Source organism: Catharus ustulatus, chromosome 4 (assembly GCF_009819885.2).
Source record: "Catharus ustulatus isolate bCatUst1 chromosome 4, bCatUst1.pri.v2, whole genome shotgun sequence".
NCBI classification, from domain to species: Eukaryota; Metazoa; Chordata; class Aves; order Passeriformes; family Turdidae; genus Catharus; species Catharus ustulatus.
In genome coordinates, this window is record NC_046224.1 from 25520905 (window position 1) to 25544727 (window position 23823).

Here is a 23823-nt window from a genome sequence, read left to right on the forward strand (position 1 = left end):
TGGCTTCTTAAGCATTCCTTCCCAGTATTTACCAAGGATATGTTCCTGTCAGATGATCCTCATTTCATTCTAACAATAACTCAAGAGGATGTTCAACAGTGACTGCTAAAATTAGACGCTTGGAAATCAGGGCTGAATAATTGTTGAAGAAAAGCTGGTTAAGGGATTCTGCATCAGTGGAACTGGGAAAAGTCTTGAAAAGAAGCTCTGCTATGCTGGGAGAAAGGTATTGCAGAGGCAGGTTCCAGAGGCACAGCAAAGGAGCTCTAGGTCTTCCAGCCTGCCGTCATTTCAAGACAAAGCTGTAAAATGACTGATCCTGGAATTCACTAATAAGTCAGTAAAAGTGTTGTAATACTCAGCATTGCTCAATGGGCTTTATCCAAAGCAGAGCCCACCAATGGAAGCAGAGGCTCTTTGAATGCACTGCAAGCTGGCTAAGGAAGGAAACAGCTGATTTAATACATCCCCCCTTTCTATAAGCTGTAAGTAATTGCAGTAAGTAATAGACAAATCACACTAGTCACAGCTGATTGCGAGCCATGGTGCTTGATTCTGTGTGTGTGTGTGTGTAGCATCACCTGAGAGTGACAGTGCCACTATCATCAGGACCTGGGGAGAGGGTTTGGCAGTAACCTGGGCATGGGCTCTGTGCCATGGGGCTTGGTGTCAGCCCAGGGTCTAGTAGCGTGGCTGCCGAGCAAGAATCTTGGTGCCACACGGCTGTGCCTGCTTGCTGCGGGGTGGGATGGTGTCAATAAATGGTAATGTTTGCTGGAAAGCATTTGGATCACATTGAAATGATTTATGAATTCAAACTGAATTTGCAGGAGAGCTCAAGGGGGAGGTTAGTGTGACTGCTAAGTCTGCATCTTAGGCTGGCACTGACAAGCTGCATCAGGAGATTTGACCCAAAAGCTCAAGAAGTTGTCCTGATCCCTGTGCCAGTAGCAAAGCTGACTTCTTGTCAGGATTTTGCTGCTGGACTTCTATTGACTGTACTGGCTCAGAGATGGCAGCCTGAGCATCCCTTTGATAGGAGAGTTTAGCTTAGCAGCTGGTGTGGGAGGAAGAGTTATTTGCATGCCCTCTTTCTGTCTTTATGCAGAAAAGTGCAAAGTTGTTGAATAATTTGGATTGGAAGAGATCTGTGGAGGCCATCTAGTGCTATGTCTTGCTCAAAGGTCAGTCAAGTTCATGTAACTGTAGCATCTTCAGCGTGAGCTCAGAGGGGAAATGCATTCTGCAGTGCCAACAACTTCAACGTGTCCTGAGAAGTGAGAGGTGACCCCTGCTCCTCTGCGTGCCCTCAGCTGTTTCCTTCTCTGTGCAACCAGGCTTGGTTGTTGCTTGCAGCTGTTTCACTGGGGTGTGGAGAAGAAAAACTGCAATGTGCTTAACTTTTTTTTAGACAAGACGTATTTTTTGTGATTGCTCTCAGTTTGCCTGAAAAGCAATCATTTCTGGCATAGCATGTCCAGTGCTGGCTCCTGGGTGGAACTGGGTGGGGAAAGAGAAGGGAAACAGGAAAACAACTGAGACAGCTCATCTGTTATTTGTCAGGAAGGATAATTGATTGCTTTCTAGAAGCACCTCCCAAGGAACAGAGAGCTGACTTTTCTGTGTCTTTCCTGCCGATTGATGTAACGTTCCCCAGCACGCAGCAGGTGAGGCCAGGCAACTCCAGCCATAGCTGTGGTTTAAGGAACTTGCTGCAATTAGTGACTCCTAAAGCATTTCTGGGTGCCAAATACTAACCCAGGAGTTTCCAGTGATTTGCACCATCCAGCCCTATTCCTGGCCTCGCTGGAGATGGACCATCCTCTGTCCTGGGTGCTCTCTGTTCACTTTGGGCTTGCACTGACCCTTCGGCCCAAACCTGGAACCTTTGGGTGCTTGTCCTCATCCCTTTGCTGGTTGGTGGAGGCAGCCCCACAAACCAAGTCCTTGCCCAGCATTCCCCCGTGTCACTTGCGGCAGAGGAGAAAGGTCCTGCCTTGTGTGAGCCCCGTAACCAGGGAAGCAATGAGAGTACTGGAGCTGAAACTGGAGAATTTTTGTTTCTGGCAAGAGGCAGTCATCTCCTGCAGGTCTCTGATGGTGCAGCAGGCACTGTGTGGCTCCTGAGATGCAGTGGCCACCAGCCCATGACCAGACTCTAGGAGTCAGCCTTCCCACTTGGAGAAGCCTTGCTGCGTTTGGCCCCTTTCCTGCTGCAGCACACTGAAGCCGGAGTGCCAAGGAGGAGATGCACAGAGCCAGCACTGGGAACAGCTGTCCCAGTTTGTGGAAACTTTCTTGCCTTTTTAAGGACATGCAGAGTGCTGTGCTCTAACTTTAGCACAAAGGTATGGTTGACTTGGTTTCTTTTATTAATGGATGAGTATAAATATATCTGCTCTTGGTGCCTGTCTTGTTCTTCCAAGTGTAAACACTGAGCTCTGTCCCAGCTCCTTTTGATGATAAATTCCTTGTCTTTTGAATCACAAATCACCTTTTTGTGTGTCAGGAGGAAGCGTCAAAGCCCAAAGTCACTTTGTTTTTTATAGCACCAGCGCTCTCCAGCTGAACTCCGCTCAGACATCACCGATTTCACGGAGCTCTGCAACAACAGCAGATCTGGCGTGTTTATGGTCTTACTGAAGTAGCCTTTGAGCTCTTCTGGAGCCCTGCTGCCACTGAGCGCTGCAGTCCTCTCTTATTTTTGCCAGGACGTCGCCCGTCCTTCCCAGCGGGAGGCTGGGAAACCTCTCTTCCCGTTCGAAACACCAGGGCTTTTCTTTTTCGGTCAGTGCCTCTGAGTTCTGCCGCTTCTGCTCCACGAGAAGCAGCTCTCCAGAAATAGCTCCAGAAATAGCTCCTTGCTCTTGGCCGAGCACGGCTCACGTGGGCGCGATGCCGCCGGCTGTTCTCCCCCAGTGCAGGGCAGCTGCAGATGCTGTGCCCAGCACAAGGGGCTGGGGAGGGATTTTGGTGTGAATGTGGGTGAGCTGCCTGCTCTGCTGGTTCCACTCGGCTGCAGGGCTTGAAGGTGACAAAGGAAAAGGGGGAATCGGTGCTATCCATGCAAATTTTGCACAGGTGATAGAAAGCTTCTGTGTTGTGGAGGGCTGATCAAAAAGTTTGGGGAGAAAATTTAAAAAATCAGAGTTGGGGAAAAGCTGGTGTGTGCTGATCTTGCACAGTGGCTTTGAGGGTGAGGGCTGAGCTGGCTGCAGAGCTGTGACCCAGAGATAACACTCTTTATTTCCCTTCTGGGGACCCACACTGGGGTTTGTGGTAAAGGAACAGAAATTACCTTTTGCTTCACACTAACAGTGTGACCAGTGCTGAGCTGAGAGCAGGTGCGTCCAGAGGTCTGGCGAGGTGAGTCTGACACACTTCAAAGGGTCAGATTGGGTGAGGCTGCCTTGAAGCGTTGCGATGGCAGCTGTGGTGAAGCCGACTCATCCCTGGTTGAGGTCCAGGTCCTGCCGTGGTTGAGAGGGTCATTAGCTCTGGAGGGGAGGCCAGGCAGGGCCTGGTCACTGAGCAGCTGTGCAAAATATCTCTCCAGATTGCTCTCACATAACTTTGACTTTAAAAGAGCAAATACCTGGAGTTACTGCAGGGTTGAGGGAAAAACCCCATTCCCACAGGCTCATTAGTTACACCAAATACCTCTTGCACTATGGATTTGGGACCCATCAACAGCAGCATGAGTAAGTACTGGGGCCTGTGCTGGCAAGTCACTGGTCCCCAGCATTATCCATGAGCTGTGGCCTCACACCAGAACTGGGCAAAAACTCCTTGTGCAGAGCTAAGGGATCTTGCTCTAGTTGTCCCTGCAAAGACCAGCATGCAGGCAGCAGCTGTAAGGCATCCCTAGTAGCAAGGACGGTCATAAATAACCCTAGGGATGGGATACCAGACCTCCTGATTTTCCTCTGGCTGATCCTGGAGCCTTGAAGCTCTCAAGTATGTTGCATTCCATTTGAGGAATTGTGCCCTCAAAACAAGAAAATTAAACTGAAGCCAGATTTCCCTCCAGAGACTGAATACATTTGCACCTGGCCAGAGCTACTGAAACTGTGGGAGTGGTGACCACCAGTGGCTTCCATCAATGCCTGGGGTGCTCAGAGCCATGACAGCACCCTGGCAGTGTCTCAGGTGAGACATCCCAGCAGCTGCACAAAACTCACTGTGATTTGCAGGTGTGACCTGGTACAGCAGGGGGAACTGGGGAGTTCTGTGCATTTAGAAAACGAAATACTTTGGAGTCTTGCCTGTCTCTGGCACACTGTCATCCTGCTTGCAAGTCACGGGCAGCTGCCTTTCCCCAAGGCCTCCACTAGAAATGAAACTTCTTGAGAAACACAAATGTGTCCTTTGAGAAACACCTTGGCTGAGCATCCCTCTCCCTGCTGGTGACTGATGGCAGCAGGCACATGTACTGTGTGGTCATGGTGCAGAGCCAGGAGCCACTTTGTCCCTGTGATGCAGCAGTGTCCAGCTCTACTTGGAGTTGCACAGATGCGTGGTAGGTTTTAACTCCAGTTTCCTTTGGGAAAATGTGAACTATTGATCATGCTGTGCCTTTTTATGACTTCCTGTCCCGTTGCAGGGGATCCTCACAGCCGAGAGGCTCTAGAGGATCAGGAGCATCCTTATGGCATTGCCAAGGCTGAGATTTCAGCAATCCTGTGTGTGCAGGAAGTGTGTCCTGAAAAAGAGCTGGGTCTGTGTACAGTACATCTCTGATGTGACCCCTGGAGATTTTGCTCACCATGTGTATCCACGTCATTCCCTCCCTGCCATTGCAGCTCTGTCGGTCTCCTGAGGCCACATGTTTCTAGAACAGTTACCAGCACTGAGTCTGAGCATCTGTGCCCAAAATACAATGAAAGTTGCCAGGAGGAGAGAAGAGGCAGTTGACGAATCTCATCTTTTCTGCTTTGCATACAATCAGGTCCCAAGCTTTGAGCTCTGCTATGCTGCCCTGACTGATTGGCTTGGTGGTAGCTGGCTGCTCAGGGAGCGCTGCAGAGCAGAAGTTATCTTTTTCCAAATCCTTTACTTCTGCCCTCTGGCAGCCAAGAAGTCCTCATGGAACAAAATCTTAACATGCTCAGAGACATGTTTCATACCCAGAAATGTTTCTGGCCTGTTTCACTCCAGGCATTGAGGAAAATACGAATGCTTTTAAAAGCTGCCATCTCATTGTCTAAGTCAGAGAAACTAAGAGCCATGAATGTGCCCAAAGGAATGACCCACAGGAACAACAGGGCTTGAGCACACAGGGTGATGCAAGGCAGAAAAAAGCAGAAAGGCACATTTTGAACAGTACTTTAGTAGTCTGGTCATCTGGATAAAATTAAAAGGAGAACCAGGACCAATAAAACCAAGTCTAGCTGGCCTCCCAGGACTCACTGCAAGACACAGCAGGGCTGTGAACACCCATAGCTGTCTTACCCACCCTGGCAGTCAAGGCCATGACATTTCTGAGATTCCTCTAGCCAGGACAGTTATTATTCCGCTTTATTTTACAGTTTATTTTGTAACACCTCTTTTCTTTCAGTAGTGTTTCTGTGAACAACCTGGAGAGGTTTCAGAGCTTTGGAGTTACCAGCCCTCACCTCGCCACAGCGAGGTGCCTGGGTGTGTGATATCCCAGGTGTCTCCTGGATCTCCATGTGCAGGAAGGCCATTTCTGGAGCCAGAGCTGTGCTGCAGTGCTGGGGGTCTGTGGCCACACCAGAAGAGGACTGGCCTCTTCTCTTTCACCTTGCAGGTGTCACTGACCAGTGAAGAGCAGCAAACCCAGGACCCAGTCTCAGACCTGGCCTGCTAGTGGTCTGATTTTACAGCTGCTTCCTGCAAAAAAAACCAACGCCCTGGACGGGAAGCCTGGAGGACCAAAGGTTTGTCAGCATGGTGCTTATGCTAAAAATTGGGTCAAAGGGTTGACCAAAAAGTGAAGAGACCATAACAGCCTGGCAAGGCGGGGAACAGGATGAAGGGGTTCTGTGAAGTTTCACCCCAACCCTCAGGCACAGGATAGGAAGGATGGCTGTTTGCATTAGTCACAACCAAGGAGAAGAAGCTGGTGTGGAAGGATTGATGGGCTGTGTCCTCTGGACAGGGGCATCACCTACTTCTGCCCACAAGACCACTTGGTGCCTTCTGCTCAGCCCTCAGAAGAACCAGACCTGAAGTTGTCTCCATCAGTATTTGTGTGCTAGAGAACAATTCTGCCAGGAGCCACATGATGTCCATGTTTTCACTGCTATCACTGCAGCTGCTTGTGTTTCTGATTTCAAAATATCTGGGTCATTAGACATCAGAATGACCTGGTGGAGGCCTTCCTCAGCTAATGCATTCCCCAGGATGTGGGCACAGTGACTCAGGGATACTGTGTGATTTCCTCACTTATGTTTTCCTGTCCCAGAGCTTCTGACTTGAGGATTTTCCTTCTGCATCTAATCCCATAAATGCCCTGCTGGTTTCCTGCATGTGAAGTGTGGGTAGTGAGGTCTCTCATACCTCTCCCCTCTGGGCTGCGCCAAGTCCTGTCTGTAGCTGCACTTCCCATGTGGAGCCATACCCACATCTGGTCATATCCCTTCACTCCTGTAGGGACTCAGCAGAGGCTGTGGGCATTCAGAGGTGATTTTTCCATTGCATGGGTGGTGTGTGGCTCTAGAGCTCCTGTTTCCCAATCCTGCTCACCAAAGTTGGTCTCATGTCTCCATCCACTTCTACTGCAAGCTCAGGGCTGCTTCAGGAGCACCAGGTTTCAGCCAAAGCTTTGGGAAAAGGTTGATCTCCAAGCATGCTCTGGGGGCTTGTAGCTGGAGATGCTAAGCAGGCACAGCTCCTGCTCTGCTCCTCAGCATATCTGGAGTTTGACTTCTTGGATGTGAGCTCCTCAGCACTGAAGGATGAAAAGGTTATTTTTCTCACATTACCTGGCTGAATTACCTGTCAGCTGAATGTCACAATAATTTAAATGTGGTAAAGGTAGCAAGAGTCATTTAGGTTCCACCCAGCATACCAAGAACTGGAAGTTAGGTCATGTGCGTAAGGGGGCAGGAATTTCCCTTAGGTCTTCAGGAAATGTATGAGTCCATGCTGGGGTCCCCAAACTGGAGCAGCTGGACAAGCCCTGCCAGGGCAATGTTCGTGTATTGCTTCAATGCTGTTCACACGGGTTTACCATGGCAGCACCTTCAGAGGTAGGTGATGCTGTTCCAGTGCCACCAGGTTCAGCTGCCATGAAACCACCCGTGGCATTTTACAGGAGACATTTGCCTGTGTGGGGATGTTTGTGCTTAGGGTCATGTCTATTTTTGCTTCTATGCCTTGTATTTTTAAATTGGGTTTGATCAGCAAACAATGCCTGCAGCGTGGCTCCTTTCAGATCATCTGTCATGTCAGAAAATGGCTTTGAATGTCTGTCTGTTCATTTCAAGCTAAATATTTACTTTGTAATTAGATAGTTTTATTTCAAATGCTTTTATTAAAAAACTATGAATGAAAAGTCAGTATTAAGTTGCCTAAGTGGATAGGAAAAAGCAGGTGGAAAGCAAAACCCTTCTGCAAAGCTGGTGTGGGTGTTTAGCCTTCACAAAATGTCCCTCTGTTTCTCTTTCCCCCTGTGTTCCTCACTGTGAAAATCTGCTTTGCTGGTTTCTGTGCCAGAACATGCTGAGGATATTGCAGCTGTGTGTGGAGGTGAGGGAAAAGCCTTCATGCCGTGCTGTCCCCAGTTGGCACTCCTCGATGGGGAGAGCTGGGCTCTCGTCCCCGGAGCCATCAGTGCCCTGCCCCCAGGATGCTGTCTGGGCCCTCCCAGGGTGGGTGCAGTGCAGCTGTTGTGGTGTGGCAGTGCTGGGGGCATCTCTGACACAGCCCCCCCATCCAAGGTACAGCCCGTGTGTGCTGTGCAGGGATGAAAAGTGGTGGAGAACTGAGGCAAGTGTGGTTTCATGTTTTCCTGCTGCCGGAGTAGTAAAAGTCATGCTCTCACAGAGACAGAGGGCTCATGCAGTCCCATGTGGGCGAAGACAGAAAGGAAGTAGCTAGTTTCTTACTTCACTGGGGCACTTGAAAAGCATTTGCTGATGTTGTAAATTTATTTCCAAGATGCCCAAACCCATGGCTTCTGGTTCACCTGTGAGTTCAAAGGGAAGAAAAAAAAAAAAAAAACAAACAACTTACGTCAACCTCCCTTAGGCTGAAAATATTTCTTTGAGGTTCCTGGCAAGCCAAAAGCCTCCTGACACCCTGGCATTGTGTTGCATCAGGGGTCTACACGGTTTGATTTTGTTTTCAGATGAAAACATAACATTTCCAAGCTCCACTCCCAGATCTCCTTCCTATCCCTGGTATACCTCTGAACTCCTGCATGAGGGCAGGGAGCAAGACACGGCTGCCTCCTGGCTGCCTGAGGCTGCCCAGCTGGGGGAGCATGGGATCCTCTTCCCTGCACCAGGGCACTCAGGTCTGCAGATGGAAGCTGCCTCTGGATTTCAAACTAGAGAGAAATTAAAGATAAGAAAGGGGGATAAAGATTGAAATTTAAACCTAAAATATAACTTCAAAGGACACAACAGTTAAGCCGCTAGGGGAAATGTCTGAAGTTTAGGAATTTGATTTTGTGAGTGGCTGCATGTGTGAGCTTCCCACTGGATCTGAATTCAGTGGCAGGGGAACTCTGCCTCAGAGCACAACCTTACTTTTAATTACTTCTAGCTAAATCTGTATGAAGTAATTGTGTACTATTAAACGATCTCACTCAACATAAGATAACTCTACTTTCATTCTTCTCACCTGTATAAATGAGACACATATCCCCTGGCTGTTGTGTAAATAACCTCACTGCCTCACCCCTGCCACAGGGTGGCTCTTCTCTTTCTGCTTCACCTTCTCACCTCTGATGCCTTTTGGCTATGTTATCTCCTATCAGCATGCCTAAAGCCAAGTAAAAACAAATGCTGCTTGCAGTAGTTGTATTTCTAAGCCACTGCTTACACTGCTGTCTTACTGTGTCTGCTCAGGTAACGTTCTCCGAGCAGGGAATGCTGAACAAGATGCTCTGATCCACTGCAGGAGCTGGGATTAGGTGCTGGTTCTCCACACTGTGCATTTCTGCACACGCTGGATCATCATAAGCTGTCTAAAAAGTTAACTGGGAACATGAGCTCATGAGCCCTGTCCTAGAGCTGTAATTTGGAAGTGAGTGATTAAATTTTCTACTTAAAATAAAACTGGCTTAGAATTATAAAGTCATGGAATGGTTTGGGTTGAAAGGGACCTTAAACATCATCTAGTTCCAGCTCCCCTGCCATAGGCAGAGATACCTTCCACTAGACCAGGTTACTCAGAACTTCATCCAATCTGGTCTTGAACATTTCCAGAGATGTGTCATGACTAGTTCTTGAGGCAACTTGTTCCTGCGCCTCACTCCCTCGCAGTAAGGAATTTTTTCCTAATATCTAATCTAAACTTACTCTTTCATTTGAATCTATTCCCCCCATGTCACTATGAGCCCTTGCAAAAAGTTTCTCCCCATCTTTCATGTAGGCTCACTTCAGGTACATGAAGGATGCAATTAGGTCACCCTACGCCTTCTCTACTCCAGGCTGACCAAACCCTATTCTCAGCCCTTCTTCACAGGAGATCATCTTGAAGTCATCTCTCTTTCCTTTTCGCATTCCCTTCCTCCCTGTCAATGTGCAGCATCTTGCACAGCAGTGTGGATGTCCTGCGAGGCAGATCCTGTGGGTGTGCTGATAAATCTCCTTTTTCTCACTGCTCAGTGCCCCCAGCTGGGATATGGACCACGCTCACCACTGTGGTGAACAGCTTGGCCACTGATCAGGCTTAGGGGCTCCTGTGCTTTCATTTCAATGCTGCTTTCCAGGTCAGCTTTGTGTGCAATGCCTGACATGTTAATACCAGCAGGCACAATGTACTTCAGAGGAAGTATCCATGACTTTTTCCCTCAGTCAGAAAATCCTTCTCCCCAGAGAGAACCAGTTACCCCACTTTGTTCTGGCAGCTGGAGGTTAATGGAGGCCAAGATGTGCCATGCTGAGGGATCTTGTGATGATTTTGGTGATGCAGTTTGTTGGGAAAGATGAAACCTTATAAATATGATTGCCTGGCAAAAGATTTTGAGAATATGGAAACTATATGCAAAATTGAAATGAAAACCATCTTTGAGATACCAAACCTTGGTTACTAAATAACTAAAAAACAATAGAATGGCTGGCTAAAAGTAATCCCCTCTTGATTAAACCATTCCTTCTGCTTGCAAACAGATCCAAAGGTCAGAGAAGACCCTGCTAGCTTGGCAGAAGGGGTCCAAAGAGTAGTTTTTAGGGTTTAAAGTGTGACACAGTATGGTAATACAATGATTCTTATAGGCTGTATGTAAATGCTATAGAATTTGTATCTTGTATTAGATTGGTTAGTGGAAATTAGAATATTCAACACAGAAGAAAATTTATTGTATTGTAATGGGAACCTCAATCTCCTAGTCTCTTAGAATTCTTAGTTCTCTTAACTCTTTTTCTTACCTCCCACTCTCTCACTGCCCTGCTCCAAGCTGCGGCTGGCAGCTCCCAGCAGGGCCCTTTTACCCATGTCCTTTTGCAATAAACCACAAGTTTCAAGATCTGGCTTTAAAGATCTCTCCCTCTATCCCAACTGTCCTACCCACCATCGCCTCCTACAGTCTCCTACAGTGGTCCATGTGGATCTCCTCTGAAGGCATTTCTCTAAGGTTTCAGATTAGGCAACTGCCCCAGGAATGCTATGAGCTGTGTACAGTTACTGCTAAATCACCAGCCAAAATCATCAAAATGTTTTCTTGAAAGTTTCTGGACTTGGGAGCATAGGGATTTTGCCCTGCAAAAACTCAGAGACTTCTAGGATCCCGTTGCTAGTAGCCATCAACTCTTTTCAGAAAATGGATTGAAAACCCCATGCCCCAGTGGAGCCTATTTTAGCCTTGTAGTGTTAAGGCTGAGCAGAGCCCAGCAGAAATGGCATTTTCCATGTGTGCCCATGGAGGGTAGTGACCAGGAGTGCCACCTCTGAGTGATGAGGGGTGGCTGCCTGTGCTGAGGCTGGTGCAGAGGTGCCCTCCTAGCACAGTACAGTGTGAGTGAGAGGAAAGGGGAGCAGAGCAGCAGCAAGGGCAGAGAAACCATCTCAGTCACAGTGCCTTTCTGATGGCAACACATCTGGCACCCACATGGTGAGGTCTTTGGGCTTTCCCCACATGAAAAAGATGAAATAGTAGTCATGTGGAGAAAGGAGGGGAAATACCACGGAAAAGGCAATCTGCAGGAGGGGGAAACATTTCTGTTGGGAGAAGTGGAGCAAGGGGAATGGCTCTTAGAGTTGCCAGGCAGGAAAGTGCCATTTTCACAGAATACTGCGGAGACTGGCACCAACTCTCTCTCTTGTGGGCATTTCCTTCTGCTTTTTGTAGAGCTGCTGGTTCTGCCAGCAACCTGAACCTCTGCTGGCTTCATCCCAACGAGATGGTTCATAACTCCTGTATTAAATATCCATGTGACTTAGACCAGGAGGGTGACCTGAGCTGCAGAATCAGAGTGCCCTGACATCGTGTTTATCACTCACCAGGTGGGAGGCACAACTCTGTCTGCAAAATGAAACACCCGAAAGCAGGACCCATGAAAAGGGAACAGCAGATACGGAATCAATAACTTCCCACACTCCTTGAATAACCACTCAGACTGGTCAGGACTTCAATTCCTGATTTCCTCTCACTTTGCTCAAGTCAGTCTTTTTAGTTTGTTTAGAAAACCAAAACGAGTCAAAACTTACCACGTTCCCACCTGAATTTCCATCTGAACTCCTCCCCTGCCCCAAAGATTCTCTCTCAGCCCAGACTGTGCTCATGGATGAGACATTTGTATTACACATTTTTTGACACGAAAGGTCTGCCTGATTTATCTGGTCTATCTGCAGTCCTATTTCCTTTCTTGACTTTTTGATCTGTGATTCCAGTGTGTCCTTGTCTGTTTTTTGTTTATAATTTGGATCCTCTCTCCCCCAATAAGCAGGTGAGGTCCTTTATGTCTTCCTGTGAGGGCCAGTGTACCCTTCTCAGCTCCATGAACTGCAGGTCTACAAGAGCAGTAGATAAATGCTGGTCTTTTGCTCAGGAGGATAATTAATCCAGTGTAATTCGGCCCTTGCTGTAGACTCATAGACAAGTCACAAAATTAGCACTGAAACACGGAAAAGAAGCATGAATTTATTTAGAGCTGATGAAATTCACCACGTGGAGTGAAATCTCTGCTGCAGCTGATGGGGAAGGAAATAAAAGGACCGCAGGCTAAGAGAAGCAATTTCCAGACAGATGCTGCCACAGACCAGCTGGATCCGACCAGCTGTGCCACCAACACTGGAGCACTTAGCAGGAGGAGGAAGAGCAAAAAATAAAACCGTGGGGTTTGAGGAACTCACAATTAAAAAGGCACCATTGATGGGAGCCCTGCATGTGCAGAGATCTTTGAGGGTAATGGAGCTTCATTTTTATTGTTGGTTTGGGGTTTTTTTTCAGAATGAGCATGTCTTAAAGCTGTTTGCGAATGGTTAGAAAGTGATTATCAGATTTTTGTCTTTGTGCATTGGCTGATCTTCTGCAAAGTAACCAAGTCAGCAGGTTGTTTTAAACAGTTTGACCTAGTAAGGCTGAAGCCATGCCTGAAGTATATTTTGAGGAGCATGTATAAGAGGATTAACAAAAATTATGAACTCATGAAGAATTCTGCCTATGGCTGTTAAATGCAAGCATGCAAGTATAACCTTGGAAAGTCCTTTTGCCTCAAGTTGCTGTGATGGAATAGAGCTGTTCCTGCTTCTTACACTTTCCCTGGGCACCAACCAGTGTTGTTGAGGCTAGATGAGCTAGTTGTCCCTGAATTCTGTGTATATAAGATGCTTACAGGTGAGCTTTCCAAAGGTGTGCAACCTGGGACATGTGTATATGCAACCCCAGACGCCAAAGAGCTGGAAGGGTTGGCCAGGATGAGCATTTGGCAGGGATGCTGTTACACTTGTACCACTGCCTAAGGAACCACTGGACTGGGGTTCTCAACAGAGGCGAAATCTTTCAGTATTTGTATTTTTTGTGCCATTATCTTGCAGCCAGCAGCAAGCCCCACCACTGTGGTTGTCTTGCCACCAGGACCCTGAAGTGGACAGGGAAAAAGATCTGTCTGCAAGCACAGCAAAGTAAACAACAGGGAAGGGATACAGAAGAGAAACCCACCCCAGCTTAGGGGTAAATGTTCTGTTCAGGCAGTCAGGCCACAGGTGCTATGTTTAGGGTGCTCACTGCTGCCCAGTGCCAATCTGCTTGAAGAAAACTGTGATTATTTTGCCCAGTATTTTTTTTAGAAGGATCAGTTTTCCTGCAGGAGTTCCCGGTAAAACTAGCAGAGCACAGAAAGCACTACTGGATTAGGGGCTGCTTAAACTGGTGCTGTTTATCAGAGGAGAAGTCGTGGTTGTTCCTCTCCTCCCTAAGGGTGCACTTGGCGTTGGAATGATAATGCAAAATGAGACCTTGAACTTTGAAAAGGGCCAACTGCAGCTGGAAGGGAGAACCTGCTGGAGCTCATTAGAAGGCAAGTGTAAACACCAATAAAAATGAGGGGTAGATCTTGGCTTCCCCACGGGCTCTTATCTTGCAGGAGCTCCATGATTTGTGGATGAGAGCCTGTTTTGAAGGGAAAGGGAATGAAAACGTGTCTTTTTTTCTCTCTTTTCACCCCATGAAACTCAGGCAAACCCTAATCTGTATGTGCTGTTCCACTAGTTAGACATGCTGCCTGGGGTTTTGGAAGATGGCTCCATGGGTGTTTATTCCACAAAGGATGCCTGCGTAAGTAGCTCTGCCTCCCTGTCCCACCCTCCAGAGTGTGTTGGTCCAGCTGTGTGACAAACCAGACTGCAGAACTTATCTGGTTTCAAAATACACTCTCTGAAAGATAAACACAGTTACTTCAAACTCAGACTAGTTCCTTAATCCAGCTCATTTGAAGCCCTCATAAAGAACTGCACAGATATCATGGGGTGGGGGAGGATCTGCTGTCACTGCCTCCAAACTCAATATAAAAACATGCACAGCCTCATATTAAGTGCTGGTAGCTCGAGGGCCATTGCCTGCCCAGTGGGCTGAGAAGGAAATTTGCAGCTGTAACACCCAATTTTACCATGTAGTGATGGGCTCTTCCACTCTTTATTTTGGAAGGCTGAGAGCCCACAGCTAAGCTGTGCACTGTGTGCTGAGGCCCAGCGCCTCCTCCTCCTCAAGGAGCAGCTCAGACAGGAGGAATTATTTATTGATGCTGGCTTCCTTCAGACTCTGCGCATGGCTGTTGGTGTGTCCCAAGGAAGGGAGGGCTCACACAGGGCCCTTGTTTGCACAGTGGCTCAGCTCTGTCGCTGCTGAGGCTGCTCTTGCTCTGGTCTTGGCCATGCTGCAGTTGCTGGTGCCTTTGCAGCACCTATCCTGCAGCACCTAGGAACCTTGCAAGGCACCACCCATATGCCCAAGGCACTGGGAAGAGGAGAATTAGGACATTCTCTGGCATAAGGCAGGGAGTGGGAAGCAGCCACCCCTTCCAGCTGCCTGGATTTAATCTAACCTGATCACTAAATCCCAGCCTCAGCCATATTGTAAATGTCTGTGTTGCAGCTTCCTGTGGGTAACTGAGCTGCTGAGCTCAGGGTGGCAGGTAGACACCCAATACTGAATGCAGGCTGATTGTCTTTTTGCCCATATATGTTTTTGTGGCTCTGCCTTTCTCAGTTGTCCTTCAGCAGGTTCTAGTTACAATATTTTATTGATGATGAGGGATGAGGGGGTAATTCCTCTCTTGCTTCAGTGTTTCAAAGAGTAGTACACAAATACTTGAGTACCAGTATGGTGTTACAAAATCTAATCCACCTGAAGAGACTGCTACATGCTGTATTTCCCACTGACTCCTGGAGATATCCAGGGTGGCACTGGCATAACCCATGTTCTTACCTTTAAAAGAGAATTTTCTCCTTTGCTCCTGGGTAGGTGAGGCTTTAAAATCTGCCTATTGTTCTCTAATAATACTCTTCCTTTTTTAAACTGCACTCAGAGTTTCCCACACAAAATCCTCAGTCCTTTAGTGCTCTGCATTCCCAGCCCTTCAGAGAAGGTTTGCAAACCCAGAGAGAGCTGCTGCAGACTCAGAGACAGCCTCAGTTTCTGTAATGTAGCCTAAATATTCTTATCCTGGATTGCCCTTCTGCTTTCCTGCATGTTCTCCCACTGAATGCAAGCACTGGTCTGCAAGAAATGTCTTGTTTAGCCGAGATAAACATTTTTTTCCAGGTGCTGTGCAAAGTAACACACATTGTGAGATGCCTCAATAATTGCACAGAAGCTGTGGGTCGTGCCTGTGTTATGTCTGATAGTCACCAAAGGCTGGATCCTGTGAGCACTGAAGCAAAGGTAAAGCTGCCTCTGACTTCATGGCACAGGGCATGATCCCTGAGAGAATCCATGCTGAGATATTGGTAAGTACTATCACAGCTCTGCAAACTCACAGCCCAAATCTTGTCCTGATGCTGAAATCTTCTGGTCCTAGTCCTTCCTCTTCCTTTTAAGCAAGCAGGTTGGGTCACCTCTCAGCTGCTGAAATCCATCAGTGTGCAGGAGCCCTGCCTGAAGGCATTGCTATGAATAATGTCTAAGAAAAAGGGGAAGAGAGGAGTGAGCCTGGAAGGGATTTGGCCACTGCCATCATCAGTTAGACTCCATCTCATTTCTTACAAGCAGTACACAATACTCACAGTTTCAGAGGGTGCTCTTACATGACAGTGTTCTGCTTCTCAGAGTACTGAGGTCGATAGCAGAGCTGCCCAAAAGCCAATGCTCTTGCCCTGCCATTACTGTATCCCTCACCTCTCCAGCTAAAGCTGCTGTGAGTGCAGGACTCTCACCTGGGTGTCTGCACGGACTGAGCTGCAGGCTCTGGAAACAAAGCACAAATGAATCTCTTAGAAGAAGCTGCATTTCAGCAAAATGCCATAGAAACCACAGCTGCGTTACGGAGGGCCTGTTCACTGGCATTATGCAAGAGGTAATTATGTAAGTTGTTGTTATATAATATTCCTGGGTTTTTCAGAGTGCCAGCCTCCCCCTGACCACAGCAGTGTGTACTACTTACGTCATATCACACTTTATACAACCTCGGCTCACAGCAGAGCTGGGGCTGCTGTCATCACTGCTTCCAGCCACGGGACCCTTGGCTGCTCTCAAGGCTTTTTAAAAATTGTGTTGTGGGGAAAAAAGCTCATTGAAAAAAGAAAAATTACTTCACAAAAATATCTGTTTGTTCCTCTGAGACATTTTGCTGTGTAAGCACACAAGATGGTTTGGGTTGTTTCTTGAGGAAGGATTTGGCTTTGGAACAACTCTGTCTCTTTCTTTCTGGAAAATTTATTTCACAGACTTACTTCAAATGAAAAAGAAATCTGATTTCTGCCAGTGTCTCTCTCTTGGGTGCCTATTTCCCTACTTGCAGTTTCCTCTGGCTGCAGAGGAAACAAAGCTAGAAATTTGTTATCTTAACCACCAAGGCAGTGTGGGGGACTGCTGCGCTCTCCAACATTCACTTTCCAGCTGGAGGTTGGATTTCTCTCTTCACAAAAGTGATCCTCTAGGAAAAAAAATTAATATGGACAAGCAAACTTGGATCTGGTCCATCCCTGTGGCTGGTGTGTGTTCCTCTGTGTCTCCCAGCTCCACCAGGGTGACTGAGCCCCACCGGAATAACCCCAAAGAGCTGATGTTTCTGAAGCTATACCCAAGAGCCAATCCCTGCTCTTTCACTGGTGTGTCTGGGGGCTTAAGCAAGTCATAGAATTTCTTTCATCCCTCATCAATGGGGAGGACAAGTGGCATTTCTGTCCATGGAATTGTGGCACAGTCTAAATTAATTAATGCCTGTAGAAAGGTTAGTCAGCTGTGGAGCGTGGAGCGAGGCAGGGGTGGGATTGCACTCACTGTTTCGCCAGAGATGGCTCTTCACCTGCCTGCTGAGCCTGTCAGCTGGGGGGACCTTTCCTAAGCACATTTGGGTAGCTTTCTTGGGTAGAAACATGAAGTCTCTAGAACAGTATTTCTCCTCGCGGCAGCACCCTGAGTCTCAGCTGTGGCTCTGCTGCCGTCCCACGGGATCTTCCTCTGTCCCCATCCCACCACTCCAGCCCTCTGCAGTATCCAGGCTCGGGGGATAAGCATCCCAAGTGACCAAGGCACAGCATCCCAAGTGACCAAGGAATAACGATGTCTCTACACCCCGCACTGAAAATGAGCCCCTTACAGAAGCTCTGCAGCCCTGCCTGCCCTGGGGTCACTGTTTCCTCTCCGAAATGAGAGGCCTGCGTGTCGGGGCTCCCCGAGCCCCACACCGCGGCCGGGCCGGTGCCCGCGGCTCCCGCGGCCACGAGGTGGCAGCAAGGCCTGGCCCAGGGCCCGCAGCCTGGGCACCCGCGGGCCCCCGCGACACCGACACGGAGCGGCCGGGCCGGCCCGGAGCCTCCGGGGCACCGCACCTGCCCCAGCGTCCATCCAGGGGCTTTGCAGTGCGGGGAGAGCGGCCGCAGTGCACCAGCCAGGCACCCCAGAGCCTGGCCGTAAGCATCCCAGGTGCATTTCTGCTGATCAGAGTGCCTCAGGTGTGGGTGCAGACACAGACACGTGTGCCAGCACGGCTCCGGTGTGGGCTGAGCTGCTTGAAACAGGCTTTTCAGTCACCAGGTGCGTTTTAAAGGAGGCAGCCACATGCTGGCTCTCTGTGGTTTGTGTTTATCTGGATGATTATGCAAGTGAGAGATTTTGCCCCAAGGGGAAGGCTAGAGGCCTGTAGATACTAAAATGTTATGTCCTTTTCATGGCTGCGGGCTTGAGGGGTGGTCTGGTGCACTATAAAACTTCTAGTATTTCTGTAGACCATTTATTTAAGCTCTAGGGAGAAGAGCTTATGATTTCATTTCATTACTACTTTGCTTGCAGAAAAAAGCAATATGGAATCTCATACTCATTTTAAGTCTTCTGACCATTTAATGTTAATGTTCATACCAGGATGTTTGGCTTCACAGCCCTGGGGAAAGCAACAGAGAGCAAAGAGTCAACCAATTTCAAATGGAGTTATTACAGCAACTGTGTAGTTCCGGCTTGGGGAATATACAGAGCTCGGTGCATAAGCAGCGGCCTCTCATGTACCAGGAGCACGTTTCTGTTGTGTCTGAAATGTAAACCAGTAAGGTCAGTGTTCCTGCCCAAGCCTGGAAGGGTCCAAATGCTTTATTACTGCTGTGAGGACATGGGCAGTGAGGCTGCAGATATCTGATCTCTCCTGTCTCAGCCCTGTGCTGTGGAAAACTGCACAAGGAATTAGTTGGAGGAGCACTAACCTCTATTCCATCAATTTAGCGTAGTTTGGGTAATTGATAGTGACCTGGTGTTTGCACAGGTAAATCAGGATGAAATCTTGAAATTGAAGTGTTGGATGTAGATTTTTGGATGTGAAGCAAACTGGTGCATAGAGGAGATGGAAAGGGAGGAGTGTCAGGTTGACTTGGCTGACAGAGGCTTGCAATATGTAATGGTCAAAATGTCCTTACCTCAAGGCTTGGATGCCAGCTGACACCACTGGGTTTTTGCCACCCTTCTTACCCACAGCATTCCCTTTAAACTTCTGTGTTTCTAAGGGATGTGAGGCTCTGTGCCTCCATCATCCTTGCTGCCCAATTACCGTTCTGTGTGGGCATTTCTCTCCCCTTGCAAGGCTGGAGCTGGGAGCCTGTCGGGAGTGCAAGGGTGCAGAGGCACTGATGCAGCTCCGTGGTAGAGACTGTGGGGTCGAGTGCTCTTCTCCTAAATCCCAAGGCAGGTTTCTTCAGCCTATGGTTGATATCTCTTTCCTGCTTTCTCCTTGGAAACATCCAGAGGCAGGTGCACAGTTCAGGATAGCAGTACTGGCTGGGCTTTTTTATCAGGCTGTGCTCTGACTCCAGCCACCCCCAGAAGGGAGCAGTCACCCCACTGGTGTGCCGGGCCATTACCAGTCCTGACAGGGACGTAGGAGAAAGCCCAGGAGCCCTTCCAAAGCATATCCACATGGTTTGTCAGCTCAGTGGCTTTTCCTTCCAACACTGAAGTTTGTTTGGCTTGACAGAAGTAGCCAGAGACCAGAACTGTTGGCTGGATGGGTGTTGAATGTAGCTTTGCTGTGCCCTCATGTCTCTGGTCTGCCCCAAATTACCTTTCTGGCTCAGTTGTAAATCTCTCGGCTCCAATATCCAGTCCCAGTCATTAGCTAATCCTAGGTGTTTCCCAGAAGAGCAGGCAGCAGGATCCTGGCAGGCAGGTGTGGGGGAACTGGCTCCCATACAGTTTTTATCCCCTCATTGATCCTGCAGCAGGTGGGGTAATGATTTGGCTGCTTTGAATATGGTTGTCTCTCTTAAGGGCATGTCACAAGTGGTGTGCTGTCCCAGGAGAAAAGAGTGGTGAGACCATTATGGGAAAGGCCTTTGGAGTGATGGAGTCAATGCTACTGGCTGTCCCAGTGTTTTCTCCTGCCTGCCCTTGGCAGGCCAGAGGAGAGGGAGGCAGGGTGGCCTTGCAGATGACGGTTCTCTTCAGGAATCTCCTGCCATAAAGTTTGACACTGTCTCTGGGTCCTTGGGAACCTGGGACAGGCTCCTGGCACAGCATTCCGGCAGTGCCCTTTCTGTCTGGAGTGGGACTTGTGCCAGTCCAATACGAAAAGCAGAAATGATGCCATTAGTGGCACCCACAATAGTACCTGACCCAAAATAGCTTCCTAGGAAAAAACAGGGAGGCTGATTAGGTTCGACAAGCCTGAAAGAAAGCAAGAAGTCCAGCTGATGATTGACAGGTGTAGGTTTGTGGGCAGGGGCTATAAATCTGACGGGTGAGCTCTCCAGCTACCCTTTGGGGAAAGACAAACGGCTGCAAGAAGCACTTGGGACCTGTCTTTGGTGAACCATGGGGCTCAGTGACCAGGAGTGGCAGCAAGTCCTGACTGTCTGGGGAAAGGTGGAGTCTGACCTCGCTGGCGTTGGCCATGCAGTTTTAATGAGGTAGGCAAGGAACTTCAGTTCTAAGAGTAAAACTGAGAGCTTATGACAAGAGACATGCTTGTCAGTGTTTATTTCAGCACGGTGTTTTCTTTCTTGTTGGGTGGTGGTTTTTCCATTGCTATTTTCTGGGTTAAAAGTTACAAACTGTGTAAAGTGGCTGTGCTTGTGTCTCTCCATCTTTCTATGGGTGCAGGAGCAGACCAGTGCTACTTTTAACACGTGGCTGTGCTTGGTCTCTCTGCCTCTGGTAGCCAAGCTCTGCTTTGGATCCTCATTTCCCAAGCAGTACAGTGAGAAATGCTGGAGTGAAGTGTGCGTCATGGGGCATCAGACGCTCTGCAGAAAGGATGTGGGGAGGCAGAGAAGGAATGAAAGGAGAGGAACATCACCTCTCTGACAATTTTCTTGGAATCTATTTCAGTAAAATTAACTGCAAAGTACCTGAGTGTTTCCCTGTCTCACCTGGCAGAGCCCTGACCGTCCTGCTTTTTGGTCAGAAATCTTTGTGATAACACTTGTCCACGACCTCTTGATGAATTTGAGGTCTGAATACGAAATGAGGCACATCCTTCCTCTTAGTTCCCTCCTCCATTATTCTGGTGTCAGAAGTGCTCATGAAGTCTCCAGCTGAGAGGACCCCATACTCCATGTTGTCCTTGTGATCCTAGCAGTCAGAGTGGTGAACACCCCAGATGCTGCAAATGGGAAAGAACATTAGGTGGGCACGAGCCTAGTTTGTCCTTTAAGACCAGAGAGGATACAGACTTTGAGGAGGTTCTCTCTAGCTCTCCTCTCAGACTGTGCACACCCAAATGTGCTGGAAGGGTACAGACACTGAGGGGAGTAGTGAGGATTTGGCACCTGCTTGGGGGATATTCTACCCTAAGCATGACTAAGGCAAGGCACCCACACCTCCAGACATATCTGCAAAGTTTTGAAAAATGTTTTTCAAAGATGAACCAAAGCTGTTTTCCTTACCTGCTTTATCATGTCCCAGATCAGCTGCCATTTGAAGGGAAGGGAATGGAGTGGGAATGAAGTGGACATGTGATGGCTTTCCCGTCTTGTGGTCCAGAGCAAGTGTGCTGGAGGCATAGCAGGAACTTGAGCCATTCTCACCCATCTGTCTCCGAGGTGGCTACTTTGACTATGAATTTGCCACATGTTAGTAAAAGCAGTATCAAATGGAAAAGTAATACCATTTTTCTTACAAGTATCACGGAGTAGAGCAGAGCATGATAATAAATAAATAGATGTCACCCTGTGATTTTGTCTCCCTCTTTGTCAGGGGAGAGGTTGGCTCTCCTACCAGCCCAGGTTTCCTCCAAGGAGTTTCTGGGGGAGGAGAGATGCAAGGGAAAGAGGGTGGGGAAAAAAGGTCAGGAACCAAATTCCTCCAAGTCTGCAATCATAGGGTTTGGGTGGCATAGTAAACTCTCCCATCCAGATGACATTCAAAACCACAAGACCTCCACATATAAGGGACTTGAGGCTGGGGGCTGTTCCCCTATTTAAGAAAAAAAAAAAAAAAAATCTGCTATGAGAAACTTGTAGAGCTCTCACTTCATGACCAACAAATCATGGGCTGATAAGAGAGTTTGTGTGAGAAGCATGGGTCTATAGGTTGGCTCCCTAGCAACAGTAAGTTGATAAAGACAGGTGGTTTTGTTTGCTTTTGGTTTTCCTTCACATGAATACAAGAACTCACCTCTCAAGTGTCATGACTAGCCTTGTCTCTTGTCTCTATCTCAAAACCGTTGACATAATCCAGAGGATGGGGACCAATGAGTTCTCAGAACTATATGGAAAAAATGCAGACACTTCTCTGTTGCTCTAGTTGGACATGTTTCGGGCAGTGTCTCTGTCATGACCGGTGGGAATGGAAATAGATAGTGGTGATAATCTTAGGAAATGGGTGAGAAGAAGGATTAAAGTAGATTGAATACTCTAGAGGTATGTCAGGAGCTTCTCCTCTCCAAATTCTCTCTGCTTTTGTCCACAGACTCTTTCAGGACCATCCTGAGACCCTTGATCGCTTTGAAAAGTTCAAAGGCCTGAAGACCCCTGATGCGATGAAGGGCTCTGAAGATCTGAAGAAACATGGAGTTACTGTTCTTACCCAGCTGGGCAAAATCCTGAAGGCGAAGGGTAATCATGAGGCTGAGTTGAAGCCTCTGGCTCAGACCCATGCAACCAAGCACAAAATCCCTGTCAAATATCTGGAGGTATGGAAAAGGGCAGGGAGTCTCAGTGTCTGATGTGTAGTGAATGCATGCAAGACAGCTATGTGAGAGTTGGACTTTCATTTACTGATGACTGGTTGGACTTCAGTGAGCTCTCCCTCAAGTCCAAGGTCTGTGTGTAAAAGTAGGAGGAGACACAGAAAGGGCTCATGGCATGCAAATGGTATGTGAATATCCAAGTTTAGATTTCCCATTCCAAACACCACACACAGTCTGACCAACCCTTGACAGCAATAAACCATCCCATGCAACCTATGCATGCCTGGGAAACTGTATTACATAAGGACTGTCAGTGGTTGGACACAAGGGACATGCAATTTTAGAGTAAACCCTGGAGAATCCACTGGAGACCAAGACCCATAAAAATAAGTGTTATACAAACATAGGGCATGAATTTGCAGTCTTAATGGATGAGGCAGACAAGAAGTGGAAAGGGCCATGGTCTACTCAAGGTCATGAAGCAGATCATTGTCAGAGCTATGAATAAGCCCAGTGCTTCTGCCTAGCCCAGGCCCCTTGCATACTAGACCTCACTGTCTCTCCAGAGGCTGAAGGAAGGCCTACTGAATTAGCTCGGAGATATTTCCAGGCTCTGCAACCTATTTCTTAGTCTGACTTTTCTGAAAATAAACCATGAGTGTCCCTTCAGTTTTTCTTTCTCTCTTTCCTTCCTCTCAGTTCATTTCTGAAGTCATTATCAAGGTCATTGCCGAAAAACACGCTGCAGACTTTGGGGCTGATGCCCAGGCTGCAATGAAGAAGGCTCTGGAGCTGTTCCGAAATGATATGGCCAGCAAGTACAAGGAGTTTGGCTTCCAGGGCTAGCACATACGCACAAAGGAACACCACGATGGAGCGCCTGGCCACGCATCTTTCCCCAGCACTATTCTGGACATCTCACAATTGGCCATCTCTGATGTGTGGGAAAGCTTTGATGAGAGGCCAAGAGTCACTCCAGGCAGCATAGAGGCACCCAGAGTGATACCCATGATAAACTGTTGTTTCCTGGCTTCGTGCATACAAAAGAAATATCCTGCTTTCTTAGGAAAAATAACATTAGGGGTTATCTGTGAGCTTCAGCCTATATTATCCCCTTTCTCTCTCTCTCCCTGAAACTCAGTCTCATCTGAGAGGCAAATGGCATGGCCAAAGATGAAGGGATGTGGAGGATCAAGGGCAGTGGTGAGTGCAGTGAATGAGTGAAGGAATGACTTAAATGAGAGATGTGAGAATGGGAAGCAGGGACACAACATCCCATTCCTCCCACAGGTGAAACTGTTAGCAGGTTACTATGGAAAACTTCCAGCACAGTGTTACCCTGTTTCGTGGGGGTGAATGCAGCCAGTCAGTCTCCAGTGCCTGCCAGCTCTGGAGGGTTTAGTTGTTAAACTTGGATTAGCAA

General features: G+C 48.1%; 1 protein-coding gene across 6 annotated transcripts; it reads left to right on the forward strand.

The window, feature by feature from the left end:
- Positions 1-36: 36 nt before the first annotated feature.
- On the forward strand, positions 37-23472 carry MB (myoglobin). Of its 6 annotated transcripts, none has more exons than XM_042779198.1 (4): positions 37-485; positions 5771-5900; positions 22181-22403; positions 23100-23472. In XM_042779198.1, exons 3-4 carry the CDS (start codon positions 22251-22253, stop codon positions 23244-23246), a joined length of 300 nt encoding a protein of 99 aa, XP_042635132.1. In that variant the 5' UTR covers positions 37-485; positions 5771-5900; positions 22181-22250; the 3' UTR covers positions 23247-23472. The 6 variants fall into 6 exon arrangements, with proteins under 6 accessions (XP_042635132.1, XP_042635133.1, XP_042635131.1 ...); XM_042779197.1 differs by lacking the exon at positions 37-485 and adding an exon at positions 15395-15579 and having other exon boundaries at positions 5753-5900; XM_042779196.1 differs by lacking the exons at positions 37-485; positions 5771-5900 and adding exons at positions 13830-13909; positions 15395-15579.
- Positions 23473-23823: the final 351 nt, after the last annotated feature.

What these genes read in the sequence shown, in the direction of transcription:
- MB (XM_042779195.1), top strand. Translation starts at nt 22,134, where the DNA reads ATGTCAGGAGCTTCTCCTCTCCAAATTCTCTCTGCTTTTGTCCACAGA. An exon ending in TCCCTGTCAAATATCTGGAG is followed by an intron (nt 22,404 to 23,099) that starts GTATGGAAAAGG and finishes CCTTCCTCTCAG; the next exon opens with TTCATTTCTGAAGTCATTAT.